Source organism: Sipha flava, unplaced genomic scaffold, assembly GCF_003268045.1.
Source record: "Sipha flava isolate LNK unplaced genomic scaffold, YSA_version1 252_pilon_pilon, whole genome shotgun sequence".
Lineage (NCBI taxonomy): Eukaryota > Metazoa > Arthropoda > Insecta > Hemiptera > Aphididae > Sipha > Sipha flava.
In genome coordinates, this window is record NW_020272904.1 from 1991463 (window position 1) to 2006051 (window position 14589).

Here is a 14589-nt window from a genome sequence, read left to right on the forward strand (position 1 = left end):
CCGGCTCCCTTTTAAGTCGAATAAATCTTTCGCCTTTTATTAAAGATTTCCGTGGGGAGAAGCAATTTAGAAGTCTATTAAAAATTTACTCCGATTTCCTTTCAATACGAATAAATCTTTCGCCTTTTACTAAAGATTTCCGTGGAGGGGAGTATATTAAGGAGTCTAGAATAACAATTTTTTTTTTTAAGGCAATTGTCTAAGTTGCCTGCTCGCTAACAATGGAACTGTGTTCAGTATGCTTTCTGACCGAACTGAAGTAGCTAGGATACATAAAATGTTAAACTTAATTTAAATCATTCTGGGAAGGGTTTTTTTATATTGCTGTCAAAATTGCTATGGATTTTTATTTCTTACGAAGTGTGGAATATCTATATATTGACTTAATATAAGTGGGATAGTCACACTAGATGTAACAATTGTTTTAACTTGATCTACCGTGCTACCTTACTATCAAAATGTTGCCATAAAGAATTTGATTTTTCTTGAATGTTACTATCAATAATTTCTGTACTTATGTTATATGATTATTCCGTTTCCACAATTATCGCACACAGCTCATCACATATCCATTTTTAGGCATTATCTGCATTTTCGTTCAATCCAAAAGCAGTATTCAGTTTTAAATTTATTCAATAAAATAATCAATGGTTATACAAACATGTCGTTAGAAATAACATCAAAATAGAAATTCGAAAATTTTTCAAAAAACCACGGCTAGAAAATGATGAGATAGTAAGTATATTTAGGTCGTGTATGTACAAAAATATATTTACATTTTATTTACAGGAAAATAGTTACAACATTATAACAAATACCGTAGCAGATAATTATTAAATTATTATTTACATACCATATCATGATTTATTTATCACTCAACTTCAAGATCGCTTCCTCAAACATCGAAATATTTTGTCCAATTGCTCATATCTTTTTCCTATTAAAACTAAATCTTTAGACAAAGTTTCTTGTAAAAAGTGGTTTAAAATCTATAGTTAAATTTTACACGACCATTCCCCAGAAATTTGGATAAATGAAGTAGACATTTGGCGAAAACTACTAGCTGGTAAAAATATTCGAAACGCCCTTGGTGCTTTCGATATTTGTAATTCAGATGAGTTTCCAAACATTCATAAAATGTTACGTGTGATCAGGGCCCCCACTCATAGGCGTGTCTGAAAATTTCGTGCTAATATGGCCAATAACATTTTTCATTAGGAAAATTGAAATTTTCATTTAGGATACGAAGACAAAGAGTGACTTATACACAATACACTACCTCGAGAACGTACGTAGTAATTGTAGCTACTACAGTAACTATAGTTAGTAAATAATATACTCACTTTCTTCAAAAAAATAAAAAGTATATAACATAAAATACAACTAATACTATACGGGTACTTATAGCTATAGATATTAAATAATAAATATTATTGGTTAGTTTTTGTCACAAACATATCATACATATATAATTTTTTATGAGAAAATATTTATTATTTAGTTCTGTTTTGTTTAATCATTCTTTTTACTTTTTAATAATTATTTTTAATGATTTAAGCATAAATTTAAAACGGAGCTGAATTTTGTAGGTCTGGCCATTGCCAAAGTAGCCATAACCGTAAACACGCCTATGCTCCATATACAATTTCGGGCCCCTATAATGAATGATTGTTTGGGAACTTTATAAAACTCACAAAAATACAATTTACTATATATATAAAAAAATTTTAGGAATAATACTTGTTTTTTCATTATACCAATTTAAATTCAAGATTCATAAGCATTTCAATATTAATAATGTATATTTTATTTTTTTATTACAATATTATTTAAATTAAAAAAGAAAAATATAGGTATATCTTAATTTATATTTAATATATTTTTTTTTTTAAGTTAACATTTTATTTTGCGGGCTTTGAACACAGCGAACTCAATAATGATATCGTCAAAATTGATTGTCAAAGCCAATCCATTAATTTCTAGGTAATTATTGGTTAATCTACATTTTGAATTAACAAAATAACTAAATATATATATATATATATATATATAAATATATATAATATAATATATATATATATATAATGTTATTTTATAATTATTATTTAATGTAAAATAAGTATTTCTATTAAAATTTCAAAAATTACAAATACATTTTAACCGACCCACGGGCCCTTAAAATAGCCGGGCCCCTGTATTCAAGGTCCATTAGTCCCCCCCTTGCGGGGGCCTTGCGTGTGATGTCAGTTTTACCTGTGACTACTGAACTGATTACGACTAATGAAAGGTCATTTTCAACATTACGTCAGCTGAAAACTTACTTACGATCAACAATGCGTGAAGATCGTTTCATTGAATATACATCGTGATACAACGTGGACATTAATCAAACACTGAATCAATCTTTTCTGCCCCTCGTTGAGTAAATTTATTAAAAAAATTATTTGTATTTTATAGTATTGATAAAGAAACACTTTTAATATAGGTACTTACAAAATTAATAATACATATAAATATATTATAATACAATATACTAATTATTGATGTATCTACTTTATACATTTTTTTTTCAAAACCCACTTCATTATGAAATCCTGCGCACGGGCCTGCACACATACATAACTAGACAATTTGTTCAATATGCCACCTATTATAAAAAGCACTTCTGCGCATAGAATATTACCTAATATCTATTGCTGATATTTTTACATGTGTTGGATAAACGTCATTCGTTCGGTATATTCAATGGCGAGAAAAATCTCGTCCATGTAATTTTTATGTAAAATAAGTAAATATATCATGCATAGTTATACTTTATTTTATCAAAAATGCATCGTGATCGAGATGAATTAAAAAAATTATTTTTTGGATGTTTACGCATCAACTATCGGTCCTGTCTAATACAACGGGGGGTCTTGCAACGTATCGCCCTGACCACTAGGTCCATCATACTCGATATCCACGGAGATTCTGGCTTCAGGGTTGATGGCCTCCGTCGCATGTTCCCTCATATCCCATAGCGTCCAAGGGTAATCGTCGTTGGTTACTCGGTTTATCCGTGATACCTTAAATTCTACCGTGGGCATGTCATGTTCAGATCTATGAAACAGCCACGCTCTGCGTGGTGTGGCTTTGAAAATCAGGACTGACGAGTCCGCGGACTTCTGCCGCATATCCGACCATTTCGAAAAACATAATTTAAACCAGAACGGGAATTCGGATCCTAGGACACGTACACACGTTATATAATAAAGAAAAAAACATTGATACATGATAGGTCGTAACAATAATACAGTGCGATCGTAATAACATACTTGACGATTCTAATTTCATATGATTCAACAACATTATAGCTTTAGCCGCCAAGTCGACACTTTTCATTTCCAAAAGGCCCGTTGAAAATTTAGCGCGGGGCTGCTTTTGGGGTACTGTAAGAAAAGAAAACATTAAAATCACTGCGTGTACTTTACTTCCACGTAAAATCTAAATGCTCCAGTGAATGACTAACGAATTGTTATTGATCGGATCGCGTCGTTGCATCCGAGGGCATTTATCACTGCCGTGCGAATCTTCGAGCCGCTTATGTCCACTGGTACGTTGAAGAAATGCAAAATCTATTGGGGAGTTTTAATCGATTTTATTATTTTATCATGTTAGGTACATCAATATGCTGACGCAGTGATATCTTCGTGTAGTGATGATGGGATATTTACTTACTAATATCACTCTATTTACGTAATAAACATATTTTTGGTAATATTTGTTGTAAATCAATCAGGATACAATGAAAGATAAAAATGTAATCTTATAATAGTTTTTGAAATTTTAAACATTGACTAAAACATAAAAAAAACGAAGCTAAGGGAAGCAACTATCTATCCTTCCCAGGAAATACATCACTACGTCAACTTAAGTGTTATAATACGAGTACATGTGTAAACTTACCTTTGACGGAGCTGCAATTCGACGTTCATTGATAATTTTGTTTTTGCTCGAAAATCGGTTAAATTTGCTGATAATGTAATTTTTTTGTGTTGGCGTTCCGTCCGACAATTTGATCAGCGTTTTTTGGTCATTTATATAAGCATGTTTGGAATACCTGAAATATCCGATGGAAATAATGCAATGTTGTTTTTTATAATTCTAAATTGATCGTGTTATTATTGATGCTAATAACGAGTATTAGACATTGCATTAGACATGCTATGGTGTGATAATATTATCATTTTTATTGTTATACGTTAAGAATAAGGATCTACTTTTAAATTCAATACCCTAACACCGAGACTGTTAAGATCTGAATTTTTGGAAATTCTTCTCTTACTTGACTTTTAATTTGTTCTTCTGATTCAACGGCAACAAGTGCAGGTTGGACACGCAACGTTCGGCAGCCTCGACGTTGTTTAGCTCGACGAGAACTTGTCTATGACTTAGTATCTTCACGGCCGTCACATTGCCATAAAGACAGAACATATTAAACACCATATCACAATTAATTTCGTTTCCCAATCCGTGTACAAGCAGTGTTCTTCCTGGTACCGCGCGCCGCCTCCAAGACGAATTTGGCCTGTGGCAATGCGACACAGAAGAATCTCCGCTGACTGATTCGGGCTGTCTGGCGATCCATTGTACTCTCCTTGACCGTACCTCATGGTTTCTGTAAATGTTTCTAGATTACAAATATTATTATCGTTATCGCAGCTATTATTCGACCGAAAATAAACGTAGTAATCTATCAAACGTTCGAAACGTACTCTCTGCTAAAATGGCGTCCGGTTGATTCTAACTGTCGGCTTTCGTCATGAAACCGATGGCGACTACACTGGCCGCATCGACGGTGTGCAGAGCACAACAATGAGCTTCGACTATTTTCCTGCTCATATCTATCCATCGTAGGAGTAGAATATAGTAGTTTTGAGTCAATTAGAACGAAAAGATCAACGATTTTAAAACGACCGTTTTAAATCGTGAAAACGTGTGCAATTAACATAGAAATCTTCGAATAAAATTCAATAGGCTATCAGAGTAAACATATACGTTTTCATGGTTTCAACAATCCGACATTTATTGAACTATTTAGCAAGTGGCTGATATAAGAAAATTATAAAATACATTACGTTCGCTTTTCGTTTTAAACCGCAAATATTATTTATGCTTAAGTAAATGTTTCGGTAGTTCAAAATTAATGTATGACTCAAATATGATTTACCGTTACATGATCGTTTGTCCTGCATTTTAGGAAGATAAATTCTAGGGATTGAGTGGCCTTGTAAAGGTGTATTGCCCCCTTGTAGAGCCGTGATTTCAACACACAAAATTTAGAGAAGCGTAATATTATGCGGCAATGTACAACTTAAGGTGACCACACACAGGTAAAGCAAAACTGCTTTAAAGCGCCCAATAGCGCTTTATTGTGTCTTATGAAAAATGCAACATTTACCTATATTTTATGGAATACACGCACACTGATAAAGCGATAATTATTATATTAGATTTTTTACTTCATTGCTAAAAAATTAATTTGTTAAGTTATTATACACCGAAGAAGGTTATATTTTATTTTATATAAAAGAATAATTTTTCATTTGCTTATTATACTAATGTATGACATATTATTTTTTTTCTAATTAAGTTCACCTATAAATAAGTAAAGAACTTACCTCATTGTAACAAGCAATCTTTCTTTTATTGAAATAGGTTCTTGAAAATTTGTTGTTTGAAGGTCAAATTCCGGTGTAATTATTTTTAAAATATAATCAAACGTTTCTGATGTCATTTTTGTACATGTTCGAAACAAAGCATTGTCACTTCGTAATTGAGGGTATAAATGGTAAAATTCACCAAAAATAAGTCGATCATTGTAAATAAATGTGTTTGCCATTGATCTTTTTTTTTTTTTTTATGATTTTTGTACAATTAGTATTTAAGTATCTACAGTGTTTTCACTTGATAACATTTTTTTTAAGTAGACTTAAATTCATAGTAAGTCGTATCAATGCCAATATTAAATCTAAAAAGTTTTTTAAAACTATCCACGCGTATTTTATTCATGTATGTATCGCCGTGAACTGCGATGTCGGACTCACATTTGCCACGACGTATTCGTTGTTGTTTTTATAATAATTTTCGTTAATTTATTGTGTATTATTTTATTTAAATTTTAAACGTTTTTCACATAATGGTTGAATCATCAGAATTTCCATCATTCTATTTGGCTGAACGTAGATTTAGTGCAGTAACCAATCTATTCACTAAAAAAAAAAACAACGGTTACAAATAACTAATCGTGAGGACTTAGAATGCTGCTTACGAAAATTGAATCTAATATCAACGAACTTCTAGCAAAACATCAATCACATCCATCTCATTAAATATTTTTTTCATTTTTACCTATACATTATATATGTATATATATATATAATTATATATAGTTTCTGTTTTTATTACATAAACCCAAATGAAAAGAAATCAAAATCAGTTCATTTTTTACACATAAATCATTAGACCAACATTATTTTTTGAGTCAGGTGTGTCGCGAGATGCACTCAGTCATTATCGAGTGTTGGTAGTGTTTATTATTGTCGTAAGCTATAATTTATTATAATAAAATGCTTATCCATGTTGTCCTGGGTCTTAAATCAGGCTCTGTTGCAGTTGCGATAGTAATAAGACATGGAACTTTATCCGATTCTGTCGCATTCGTCCCACGCGCGATTCGATTTACTAATCATTATTCATTAGTAACTGCATACAAATAATGAACAAGTATAATAACAGGGCTCGGGAGTTAAAGTATTTGCTTATCTTTTTTTTTTGCTTTTTTTCAGCAATTTTTGAAAAAAATACTTATTTCTAGTTTTTATGTTTATATAGTTCTTTCCTGCAAAGTCGTTTTTGATAGAATTAAAATTAATTCTTATCTACGTTGTCACGTAATTTGACATCGTTGTAGGGTTAACAAAGATATTCCAACACTTAAAATTTAACTGAATTTAAACGTCAAAATAGATAATAAGAGAGAACAGTTTACATTTTATTTTTCAGAAAAATCCCTTAGAAAATCGATAAAATCCATAGTCTAGAAAGTGAAGTTTTATTTTTATTTTGTTTGATTTTTTAGTTAAAATTTAATAGTTTTTTTTTTTAATAAATATTTTTACTTAATTTTAAATTTTTTAAATGCTTATTTTAGTACTTATAATGATATTTTTAAGCGCTTATTTTAATGATTCTAAGTGCTTAAGTCATGAGCCCTGTTCATTACAAAGATTTAAAGAAATTTAATTCTAATTTTAAGAGTTTAACTATCAGTAAATATTTTTTCAAATATTTCATTTCGTTTTTTTTTATTATCTTTATTGAACTTCTCTAAACATTTTTTGTAAATCGCTTTTCTGAAGTAAATACTACGTTAGTTATTTATTAAGTATCTTTATGCCTATCAACTAATATTTAAGATTTGTTTTCACCAATACATTTACGCCAAATGAAATTAAAAAACCTACTATTTAAAAATACTAAAATAATGTTTCTATAGTCAACCACTTAAAATACTGCGCTGGATCCTAAAATAACTGAGAAATATTATTTTTATCACCCAAATTTAAAATTAAATTTTGAATTCTTGTAAGATAGACAAAAAGTGAAAAATGTCAGTGTTTTCCTTACTTAGATTATTATAACTGAAAGTTTTCCTGTAACTATCAAAATGTTAAAAAACCTGGACACCAAAAAAGAACCTAGTTATAATTATGACATTAAGTACCTACTCGTCTATCGAGTCAGTGCCGGATTCCCGGAATATAGTGGATATAACCCCTAACTCTTCTCCCTCCTGAACAGGCTACTGACCAGAGAGATCAAATATGAATAAAAAGTGATAATCTGGAAGGAAAAAGGGAAGTGCAGTCAAAGAGAAGCTAATTAAGTTCAAACTTCATAATTCAGATATTTTTATGTAAAAATGTACCTAGTATTAATAATAATAAAAAGTTGTTTAATTAACAGAAAAATATGTTTAATGTGCTAACGTACTTGTTGCAAGTATTTACAAGTATATTATTTACCTTTGTAGAGTACAAAATAACTAAGTTCACAACACATTGTTCCAAAATGTGAAAGAAAATTATTTAATTATAAAAAGAAACCTAAATTAAATTAAAATAGGTAATTTAAAATTAAAGTTTAAACTTAAAAACAAAAATATGTGAAGTAGTCATTTTTGTGCTCAGAGGAATTTTGATTTAAGAGAGAACAATTATATTTTTTAAATAAAGATTAAAAATAAACTTACCGTTTTTCAGTATTTAACATTTTGAGATTAATTAATTGTTTGAGAGTATAAATCATATTTAAAGAAAAATAAAAAAAGGAAAATCTGCTGGAGTACGAAATCACAATTTTTTATGATAGTAAATAGATTAAAATGTAACATAATATGCAAGTAATTTGTTAATTGGGTTTACAAGTCGCAGATTTATAAGCTATAAATAAATGATTTTATAATATGTTATTATATCAATTCTATAACCATAAAAAAACGTCTTCCCTCATTAAAACCAGTGTACATAAGTAATAATAATATAATCCAATAACCAGCTTCATGATCTGAATTTTAATTACATGTAGTAAAACACTTTCTTTACTGCTGTTTATTATACAAATAAAAATGTCTTAATCAACTATAATTAAAAATAATAATTTGTAAATGATACCCCACGAATACAATTTACTTTATACAAATTTTTCCGTTTTCATAAACATTTAATTATTTTTTGGCACCTAAGGACTTCCCTTTTTTTTTTTTTAAGAGAATTGTCTGAAGAAATTGAAAACAAAGCAGAATTGTTTTTTTACACGAGCGGGATGGAAGAAGGTGGCATACAAATTTTGGAAATAGTCAAACAAAGTCACATATATTATTAATTATATATTATTAGAAGTAAAAAACAGATAGTTCCATAAATCAGTTCACTTAATTAGTTAATCAAAAACTGAATAATGATAAAAAAAAAAGATAAAAATGATAAGGATAAAATAAAAAGTCAAATATAAATAATATATTATATAAATTAGGTTTAATAAATGTAATTTTCTCTATTTCAACAATAACAAAATGTTTTCAAAAATATGTATTTAAAATCATTATAATTTTTAGGATTCAATTTCTCATTAATTTAGCATCTTTGAACACATTTTTTTTTCAATTTTTAAGTATTGTTTTTGAGCTTGTTCTATTTTTTTTAACTCAATTAAAAATTTCTTTTCATCTGGAAATATTTCTAATGCCTTTTTAAAACTTATAATAGCTTGATCATAATAATTAAGTGATCCATATGCTTGACCAAGACGAAAAAGTGCTTTTACATTATTACAGTCTATATCTAAAACCTGTAAAGGTTAAATATATTATTTTTTAATTATTTTAAAATTAAAAAATTAAAATATATTAAAATGAAACAATAACATCTTAATTCCAAGTGTCTTTTTATAAACTTATAATTTTCTAAAGTTGTTTAATTTCATTATTGATGTTATACATTTCTGAAAATTGTGTATAGTATTTTTGTATATTATAGTCTATTCACAACAAGAACATTTTAAAATTGCAGACTTGTGTAAAGGTGGTTGTAATTTTGCATTAATGGGTAATTATAAAGGACAAACAAGCTAGTCAATAACTGATATAAACTAGTTTATAGGACTGTTCTTAATGTGAATAGAAAAGACAACTGAAGTTAAACTTACTTGTTTAGAAAATTTAATAGCACTTTTGTAATTCTTTCTTTTCAAATAAACATAGGCTAAATTTAAGAAAGTATTCAATTTTACATTTTCAAGCATTTCAAAATTAATTTGAGATTTATTATGATAACCTATATACCTGAAAAAATGAATTTAGTTTATAAGTATGAATATCTTTAATTTAAATATCTAGTATTTCATAAAATATTATTATCAGTAAATTTAGTTACAAAATACAAACACCCAAAACCTTATAGTACCTAGTGGCATAGTAAGAATATGGTGAACTATGCCAATGCCAGGGGGGCAAATTGCAAAGAGGCGCAAAATTGTGCAAAAGTCATTTTTTATCCTACAATCAAATCAAAATTTTTCTTTTATACTTGTATCTATGTTGATGTAGTCAATTTGTACACACTATATGTGAATTTAATGATAAAATTATGAATATAGCACAAGGGCATTTAAATAATAAATTTCATATGAAGAAATTATTGATGAATTTATAAGTTGTTATTACAAACTTATACATATAAATTGTATCCTTAAAAAAAATATCCTAACATCAAATTATAATTGATTGAAAAGCGTTTTTGTCTAAGTTTACCAGGGGCGCTAGCGAGTCTTCCAACACCACTGATAGTACCTGAACATTTTTCAATAAATATAGCTATTACAAAAAATATGATTTCTAGGTATGTAAAATGTAATCAATTATTAAAAAATAAGCCATTCGAATATCAATTGATAGACATGGAAAATCAAGAAACAAAATATTAGCAGTCGTACTGAGAATCAAACATGAGAACTGCTATTCCAATGATTAATCCCCTAGTTAAATAATGGCATTATTATCACTATTTTGAAACTATTTAAATCAAATGTAGGATGATTAATAATTTAAAATATACATAAAATAAATAATATAAATATAAATAAAATATAAAGAAAAATATGTTAATGTAGGTAATATATTAACTTAAACTGCGAATTATTTTTTACTATACACATTTGATTTTATTTAGTAGAAATAGTTTTTAATTTAATGTAAAAGTATAAAATATTTACCAATCAATATATCGTAAGACTTTATCATATTTTCTTCTAGCACCAAAATAATTTTTACAATTGAAGTGATGATTACCAGATTCTTTAATCTGATTAAGTACTTTACAAAACTGTACAACCTTGAAAAAATAAAATTATTAAAAAACAAAATAGTTTTAATTATAATATAAAATAATTACATCAATATCTGTTTGATGAATTGACCAATCTTCAGGAAAAGGGGGAAAAGTATCATTCGTATTATCATTTTCATGAATAATCCAAGTACTGCTATCACTTGATAATTCACCACAATCTTTAATTACACAAGGCTGAAAATTATAAAATTATCAAGATTAAATTCTAAATTATTAATTTCTATATATTTTTTCTATCATTTTAAGAAAAAATTAAACTGTTTATACAGGTCATAAGTATGTCATTTTTGTTATATTATAATACAATTTGAGTTTAACCTAAAGTTCTTAAAGTAATAAACACCAAGATATTTATCTAAATAAATATTTTATAAAATAAAATTAATTTGAAAATTAAGTATGGTATTGTAATATAAGGGCAAAAAAGAAAAAAATATTAAAATAATGTACAACATAATAATTAACTTTCTGAATATAATTTAATAAAAAAAAAGTAATTATCAAACTTTGAAAAACCCAATGAAACTTTAGATTGAACAAATAGGTAATTGTAACATTTTACTTTACTTACATTTATAGGAGCATCATTTATTGTAGGTGTATTTGAAATAGTTTGGACAACACAAAATCCTTTTTTTACTTTTCCAAAAACAACATTATTGCCATCTAAATGTGGACATGGAACAGTTGTAATGAAAAACTGTGAGTTATTTGTGTTGACATTACCAGTATTAGCCATACTTATTACACCAGGTTCATGCTGAAGTTCAAATAATAATAAATATATAAATAATAATTTTATATTATTATAATATTTATTGTTAGTATTAATACTATTATTTATGAATTATGTTTGAATAAATAAACACACAACCCTTAGTTTTATACTAATATTGTAATATTACAAAAACATTATTCATATCTATTTATGCAATATAAATAAAAATTTATATTTTACTTTTAGTGAACAAAGTCAGAAAGTAGTAAAGTAGTATAGAATAAGGTAATTTATATCAGTGTAAATATTAATATGCTAAATTAAAAATTATTTCTCGGCTCCCGCTTAACTACTAACTGTTTATGTTTATGTTTTATCTCTTCTTCTCTGTTATCTAATTATTTTCATAAATTATAATTGTATATTTTTACCGTAATTGTATAAGATAATATTTTACAAGTAGAGGTAATTTACTTTATTTGAAATTAGACATAAATTAATTAATCAATTTATTTTAGTAGTGACATTCTTTAAATTAACACTAAATTCATTATTATATAAGAAGCTACCACCAAAAAAATCTTAGACTAAGTGATAAATACTGTTAAATCTATATTTGTGTAGTATCTATATTACAATAATAAGCAAAAAAGCTTTACAATTAATAAAACTAAAATAAAAATTGTAGATATCCAATTTAGATATCCTATTTAAATTTAAGCTAAATATTAAAATATCTATTATTGAAATGGATATGAACATAAAAAAATTATATAATTTACCAGGCATTTGAAGTTTTCATCGTCAAAGAACCAACCATATATACTTTCTCCTCCACTACCATTACCAACAGTAATGTCACCTCCTTGAATCATAAATTCAGGAATAGCTAAAATTATACACAAAAAAAAAAAAAATACATTAAAGTCTCTTGTACATTGACAATTGTATGCTTACTATGCATATAATTTAGTTTCACATTTACAAAAATACAAAAATAAATGTTTAAATGTATCTTATACAAGAACATTTTAAACAAACAACAATTTACATTAATTCATATATTTATTCAGAGAAAATGTAATGATTAATAATAAAAGTGTAATCATATTTAAAAATGTAAGGATAATTTCATATTATCTAAAGAATAAAAATTATTGTTTACTAATACTTGTTAAAATATTACCTTTATGAAATTGTGATCCTTTTAAATGTAATGGTAATCCTGATAAACCAATACCTTTTTCACCAGTACAAAGAGCTCTAAAATTTTCAGCTGTTTTAGGTACTGTATTATTAAATAGTTCTATGATGATTCTTCCAACTATAAAAATAAATAAGAATAATTAAGAAACAATCAAATAGCTTAAAAATTAATTGTTTTAACGGACTGTAGAATTTTAGTTCGATTTATAAAACAAATGTATTATACTTTTAATAAACATTTTACTCACTTTTTTTCTTGTCCTATTTCAATATCCAAATAAACCACAGAATTTCCAGCGGTTATACTGCAGTCACTAATACTCATGATAAAAATGTAAAATGGTGTTCATTTATGATCATATAAGTTATTCAAAATGTATTGCAATAGATGTAAAATATTGTAAGCCGAATAAATTTGTAAAGTATAATAATCTACATAAAATGTTGTTTTCGTAACACATGATTATTTATTGAAATAAGATTAGATACTAGCAGTAAAGATACAAAACATTTCTATGAGTTATATTTAATGAATTCTTTGTTTTCTAAGCATATTCAATTACTTAGGTACCCAATGAAGAATACTGAATAATCACTAACATGAATTTACAACAGAGTACTTTGTTATGAAAAATTATGTCAACTAGTACACAAGAACCAGACGGCACGCACAGCATTACAGAGTTCAGGGAACTGACTAATGATTACTACTTATAAGTAGCTAATATAGTAGCTGAAGTAAAAGTAAACAGTTAACGTTAGTTACTATACAGTTATAGTATTTTATACAGATATTTATTACTATCATTATTATCGGAACGTAATGTTTGTCACCAGTAGCCGCAGCTACAGCCATGACCGCCGATATTATCATTGTAGATAACCATAGACCTTATACCACAGATTATATACCTTTTTTTATCTTATCTCGCTTATTGTGCCCACACCATTGAATCACTGAGTAATTATTATTCTATACATTGAATACACTATGACTATTGTTCTGTGCTGTAATTTATGTCAACTTATGTTCTGATATAACTCCGGCTCGGATGTTTATGAAATATTTTTTTCTATTGATCCTATTTAATGCGAATCAGGATCCACATTTGGTTCACGTTCTACTGAATCAAATAATACTTTTTTTATTGAGCATAATTTTGCATATTTTATGGTTTTATATTTTAAATGCATATTTTTGGGATTTGTAGAATATGAATACACATTTTAGTATATTTTCGAATTTTTTTTAAAAATCATTTAAATTAACGGGTGGATAAATTAATATATTGTTGACCTGTATACCAAATTGTGTTTGTCTCAAATATTTTTAGTTTCTAATTTGATTAACCTAAAAAAAGAACCATTGTGCCACAGTGTAACGCTAATATTGTAAGTTAGTATATGATAATAAAAATATATAAAATTAACTACTAATAAAATTTAAGAACGTAAATTATAATATATTTTTAATTTTTAATACTAATGGTAAAATACGTTGTATTCTGCATATTTTAGTGTTTTCTTTAGCAAAAATGAATAATTATATAAATATTACAGTTATTTTAAGTGTATAAACATTCGAGCCCTATTTATAACCTCTGAGTTGTATCCATTGTTGAAATTGTTCATGTTGTTTTTTCTGTCGGTATAGTAAACTTACATATCCAGATTCCATAGAAAACAAATAAAATCGAATATCAATTTAACGAAAGT

At 27.1% G+C, this 14589-nt stretch overlaps 2 protein-coding genes and 1 non-coding gene across 5 annotated transcripts; 1 reads left to right on the top strand and 2 right to left on the bottom strand.

The window, feature by feature from the left end:
• Nucleotides 1-85: 85 nt before the first annotated feature.
• LOC112684623 lies at nt 86-210 on the top strand. The gene has a single exon (XR_003148722.1). It is a non-coding gene; the product is annotated as a U5 spliceosomal RNA (small nuclear RNA).
• A 2348-nt stretch (nt 211-2558) lies between these two features.
• Nucleotides 2559-6359, bottom strand: LOC112684599 (heterogeneous nuclear ribonucleoprotein L-like). Of its 3 annotated transcripts, none has more exons than XM_025556203.1 (6): nt 5661-6359; nt 4325-4657; nt 3946-4099; nt 3509-3614; nt 3315-3428; nt 2559-3223 (listed from the first exon to the last, which is right to left on the bottom strand). In XM_025556203.1, the coding sequence occupies exons 1-6, from the start codon at nt 5879-5881 to the stop codon at nt 2898-2900; spliced, it is 1254 nt and encodes a 417-aa protein (XP_025411988.1). In that variant the 5' UTR covers nt 5882-6359; the 3' UTR covers nt 2559-2897. The 3 variants fall into 3 exon arrangements, with proteins under 3 accessions (XP_025411988.1, XP_025411990.1, XP_025411989.1); XM_025556205.1 differs by lacking the exon at nt 5661-6359 and adding an exon at nt 4755-5529; XM_025556204.1 differs by lacking the exon at nt 5661-6359 and adding an exon at nt 4755-5529 and having other exon boundaries at nt 4325-4669.
• A 2722-nt stretch (nt 6360-9081) lies between these two features.
• On the bottom strand, nt 9082-13918 carry LOC112684600 (peptidyl-prolyl cis-trans isomerase D). Its single transcript, XM_025556206.1, has 8 exons — nt 13123-13918; nt 12854-12991; nt 12450-12556; nt 11521-11709; nt 10992-11123; nt 10813-10931; nt 9748-9883; nt 9082-9390 (listed from the first exon to the last, which is right to left on the bottom strand). Exons 1-8 carry the CDS (start codon nt 13196-13198, stop codon nt 9172-9174), a joined length of 1116 nt encoding a protein of 371 aa, XP_025411991.1. The 5' UTR covers nt 13199-13918; the 3' UTR covers nt 9082-9171.
• Between the last annotated feature and the right edge of the window lie 671 nt (nt 13919-14589).

What these genes read in the sequence shown, in the direction of transcription:
- LOC112684599 (XM_025556203.1), bottom strand. Translation starts at nt 5,881, where the DNA reads ATGGCAAACACATTTATTTACAATGATCGACTTATTTTTGGTGAATTT. An exon ending in AAGAACAAATTAAAAGTCAA is followed by an intron (nt 4,100 to 4,324) that starts GTAAGAGAAGAA and finishes CGGATATTTCAG; the next exon opens with GTATTCCAAACATGCTTATA. An exon ending in GATCCGATCAATAACAATTC is followed by an intron (nt 3,429 to 3,508) that starts GTTAGTCATTCA and finishes CTTTTCTTACAG; the next exon opens with TACCCCAAAAGCAGCCCCGC.
- LOC112684600 (XM_025556206.1), bottom strand. Translation starts at nt 13,198, where the DNA reads ATGAGTATTAGTGACTGCAGTATAACCGCTGGAAATTCTGTGGTTTAT. An exon ending in GTCTTACGATATATTGATTG is followed by an intron (nt 9,884 to 10,812) that starts GTAAATATTTTA and finishes TCATTTTTTCAG; the next exon opens with GTATATAGGTTATCATAATA. An exon ending in CTATTAAATTTTCTAAACAA is followed by an intron (nt 9,391 to 9,747) that starts GTAAGTTTAACT and finishes TAACCTTTACAG; the next exon opens with GTTTTAGATATAGACTGTAA.